Source organism: Austrofundulus limnaeus, unplaced genomic scaffold, assembly GCF_001266775.1.
Source record: "Austrofundulus limnaeus strain Quisiro unplaced genomic scaffold, Austrofundulus_limnaeus-1.0 Scaffold700, whole genome shotgun sequence".
Classification (NCBI taxonomy): domain Eukaryota; kingdom Metazoa; phylum Chordata; class Actinopteri; order Cyprinodontiformes; family Rivulidae; genus Austrofundulus; species Austrofundulus limnaeus.
The window spans coordinates 122688-127384 of record NW_013953102.1 but is presented as its reverse complement, the minus strand read 5'-3'; the positions used below and the strand labels follow the sequence as shown (position 1 = coordinate 127384).

The window sequence follows — 4697 nt, the reverse complement described above, 5'->3', positions numbered from 1 at the left end:
TAATGACTTATCATGAGAACAAACGTATTCACGTGACTTTAATAACATTTATTACTTAATGGAAACACCACAGTTGTGAAACAGTTTTTTCAACGTTAACAGAATATCGACAAAGTTTTGCGCACATTTGCGATGGAAACGCAGCTATTGGTATCAAGGGGCCCCAACATTCAGATGCAAGTCCCCCTACTTTGACCTGCATTAAAAAGAGAAATAGCTACAGGGATGAAGGAATACTTGTACCTGTTACTTTTCATACAGAGAAGTCTGAGCCGGTGGCMAAAAGGCAGAAACTGGAATTCAGTGTGTAAAGGATGAGAACTGTCAGCAAGAATAGWGCTAGTTTTCCTCATGATCTGTCTATTACAGTTCTGTAAGTGAGCATTGTTGAACTCCTATGATCTTATTACTTGTGTGTACAACTCTGATGAGTGCATTTTTGACTTAATGTTAAGATTTCCAAACCAGCAGAGGAGAGAAAAGGTATTCTTAACTTGTGCTGTACTGAAATTAGTTATGAACATTTTTAACCTCAAAAGTCCTGTTTTTCAATTAAAAGTTGCTGAAACAGCAAGTTTCTCAGTGGATCTGTGCTCCACAATGCAGCCTAGGTGGAGTAGTCGAAAACAGATCCAACAAACAACGTGGGCTACGTAGACAATAGGAGTTCTTTTTGGGGGAAACCTGGTCTGATATGGAGAGATGGCATTCATCCCACTTCGGCTGGAGCTGCTCTCCTTTCTAGGAATCTGGAAGATTTTGTTGACCACAGAAATGATTGACAACCCAGGGTCCAGGCCAGGAAGCAGAGTTGTAGTTTAACACACCTCTCTGCTGCTTCTCTTGTTACCCAACAAAACTGTGTCAGCCCCATGGACCAAATTAAATAAACATAAAAACAACTCTAGAAAAATAAATCATAAAAATCTTATAAAAATAAACAGTTATGAAGAAAATTAGTGTTTTACTGAAATCGTGTCTAAACCAGGCATAAACCACATGAATGTTGAAATGATTAAAATGTGAAGGGAATACCATCCAACCATCCAGTACTGGATCTGAACGGTGATTTTAATGTTTCAAACCAGAGCATCAGCTGCGTCCAGACCGACATCTGGAAGTCGGAGTTTTATCATTGTCTTCAGCATCCGGTTCCACCCACCACATTCCTGCAGCTGAAACTAGATCCTCAGACAGCATAAACTTTCCTAATGTTTAATTCAACGGTACCTATGTGTTGTCATGGTGCTCCAGACATGTAACTAAAACTATTTTAATCAAGACATAACAATAATCACACAATAGTTTATAGAAACTAGTAATTACAGAGGAAAATGTAGGGTTTTCCTCCTTCAATTTATGATTTCTGATGGACACAACTTGTTGTTATGACTGTTTGGTGAAAGAAGTCAGATATATTCATCTCAGACTTCTGTTAAGGATATGGCTCTGATCCTTGTGCTTCAAATTAGCATATCAACCACCATGGCGCCTCAGAAGACCACTGAAAGAATTTACATTGTCACATTCCTGTTTCCAACCCCCATAAGGAATGCCTCTTTTCTTCAAAGAAAAGGGGGTMGGGTCATAACATGCCTTTAACAAGACTCTTCCCTGACTTGAACAAAGGAAGCCACATGCTTGTTTAAATAAAAGAAGAAAACTACTCTGTTCTTTTTAACTGTGTTTGCCACTAAGAAAACTGTTCTAACTGTGTGTTTTTATTGATGAAATGTTTTTCTGAAAAAAAGATGTTTCTTTAAACTGTGTGATTACATGAGTTCATCTTAGAACCTTAGGTTTGAATTTAACTAAATAGACATTCTTATTTTACTGATGTAAAGCAGATGCCTCTCCCTTTAATTAGATGCAAGATAATTAGACTAAAACACTCCCATTCTTTGTCTGAAAAACATTGGTTTCCCTCCAAACATTTTGATTTGTTAAAAACTTTACCAAAGTTTTTCAATTGGCTAACTAAAACCTTGACTCCGCCCATAACAGAGGTTTTAAAGGTACACACAAGAAGACACACAAAGAAGAAGACGCAGACAGACGAGAGTACAGCAAAAGCCAGAAGCAGCTTCTAAGTTGAAAGACCCCCTCTTGCCGGGGGGGCGGGGTCATTCAACCTCTCCGCCATTTTGACTCGTATAGCTCGACCATCTAACTTTGACTCAAGCCTTGAGTTTGATTTTTAAAGGAGTCATAATAAGCTAATGGTAATTCAACGTCGTTTAGTCCGTTTTTCTACAAAGTGAGGATCAAAATTGAGTCTTGAAACCACTTGTTAAGAGTCAGGACCAAGTCACCAGAGGAAGGACTCCTTTCTGACCACGGGACCAGTCGAGTCTACCAGGCCGACCGCCTGACGTCCAGTTCGCATGAAGAGCCTGTCTGGAGAACCAAGCTCCAGAGATGGCCTTCCACAGCTGACTTCAACCACTCCTGGTACCCACACGGCAGAACACAAAGGAAAGGTGAACACTTGTCTTGGTGAAACACACACAGGTGCTCAGACCTAGATTTGATTTTTATCTTTGTAGGAGATTTGGTAAACTAAACATTTTTATCGACCTTAGTTTAGCTAGGAAGCCCTAGTTAAAACAACCACAGCTAAGCAGCTTATCCAACTTCACCTCCTTCAAAGCCTCAAAACCACTCCTCCGTGTTTATTTTTGTTTACATGTTTGTTTATTTGTTTGTCTGTCTGTCCATTCATTTGTGATAACAAACTCCCTCAGTTTACCTGGTTCAAATATGTCATTATATTCATTCATTGCTTGCCATAGTTGTAAATACATTTAATCTGTAAATAAATGGCTCGTGGAGAACGTGCCAATTTAAGCTAATCTCAATTTTTCTTTTGTGTCTTGATGAGATATTCTGATTTTGATAAGACAAGAACTCAGATCAATGTGGGTAAATTTATTCTGAGACTGGTTACGATAAAGTTACAGTTTTTCATTTCTTTCCTGGGTCAGTATCTGATCGAATTAAGAAGTGTGGTGCTCCGAGGAATGATATATTTTAAATATAGTATATGTAAATATAACGTATTTAAATATATTCACAAATTATATATTTCAGAATTCTAACTTTTAAATTACCCCTACAAAAATTATAAAATGGTGTTGTGCTTTTACAATCAGTAAGTAAATGATCAATAAATTTTTTCAAGTTACTTCATCAGAACAAAACAATAAAACTATTAGGTGTGGTTTATTAAACATTAGATCTCTTTCTTCTAAGTCTCTTGTTAGTTACTGATCTGATAACTGATCATCATATTGATTTATTCTGTCTTACTGAAACCTGGTTACAACAGGAGGATTTTGTTAGTATTAATGAATCCACTCCTGATAATTATTTAAATTTTCATGTTTCTAGACCTAGTGCATCAATCAGGTCAAGGAGGAGGAGTAGCTGCAGTTTATCAGTCAGAATTAATGTTGATGCCAAATCAGATATTAGTTATAATTAGTTTGAGTCTTTGTCCCTCAGTCTTTCTCATCCAAAATGGAAATCAGATAAACCACTACTACTGTCATTTATCATCCTCCAGACCCTTATTCTCAGTTTTTATCAGAGTTCTCAGATTTTCTGACTAATTTATTAATAAATATTGATAAAATTATAATAATGGGAGATTTTAACATTCATGTTGATAGTGAAAGTGATAGTTTAAATATAGCGTTTAGTAATCTAATTGAGTCAATTGGTTTTACTCAAATTGTCCACAGACCTACTCAGAGGCATATGTCCTGTCTGGACAAGAGGGCTCTCCTTTCCTCAGTCTCCTCGTGGAGAAAATTTGATTATATTGTTGAGAGACCAGCTGACCAGATTCATCATTTTAATTTTGAAAGATATGCAAAAGATCCTCTAAAAAAGCAGTAAAGCTGGATGAATAAGGGAATGTTGAAGAGAGGGGGAAATATGTTTGCCTTTACCGAATAATAATTCTGGGTAATCTTGTAGAAATGATGTGTGTGCATGTGTATGACTGTTAAAAATAGTCATGTGTGTGACTATTAAAAATAGTCATGTGTGTGACTATTAAAAATGTAAAAATGAGTTGTTCTGGTGAGTTTTGTTCAAGTTGGTTGGTTGTTCAAGTTTGAGTCTGTGTTACTGGCTGTAAACTGACATCATGAGTGAGAGGGACTTCCTGGTGTGTGAAGGGTGACTCCAGAAGTATTGTTAATGCAACAGTACAAGGAGTTGGTTTTCACCTAATGATGTTAAATTTACATTTTCCAATTTGCTGTGTAATGATGCCTCGAAGCATCTGTTGTATAGAGAAAAACTGGAATAAAGTTTTTACACAGATGTAGAGTTTGTTCACCAGTATCTATGAATGTGTTGATGTTTGGTCTCTGCAGCTCTCAGTGCTGGATCCTCACTTCTTACAAGAAGATTTTATTTTGTTTATGAGCTGAAGAACTGGACTGATGCTCAGACTTACTGCAGACAGAAATACACAGACCTGGTGACCATAGAGGACATGGAGGACGTGGACGTCCTGAACAACATGAAGGACATGAACAGAATGGTCTACCCATTATACAGCTATGTAGGTTCACTATTTAAAACTAAATCTGATCAGATTTACGGCACGTTATTAGTGATGTCTTAGCTTCTAGGTGAAAAGTAAAAGTAAAATATTTGTATTGAATTTTCTGTGATGTTAAACC

The 4697-nt window shown here is 36.9% G+C and overlaps 1 protein-coding gene across 1 annotated transcript in view; it reads left to right on the top strand.

The window, feature by feature from the left end:
* Positions 1-2118: 2118 nt before the first annotated feature.
* Positions 2119-4697, top strand: part of LOC106531975 (L-selectin) — a gene marked incomplete in the record, with an annotated part of 7431 nt that continues 4852 nt past the window's right edge. The window contains 2 exon segments of the mRNA XM_014027939.1: positions 2119-2480; positions 4386-4576. Of these exon segments, the coding sequence (XP_013883393.1) occupies positions 4508-4576 (69 nt within the window).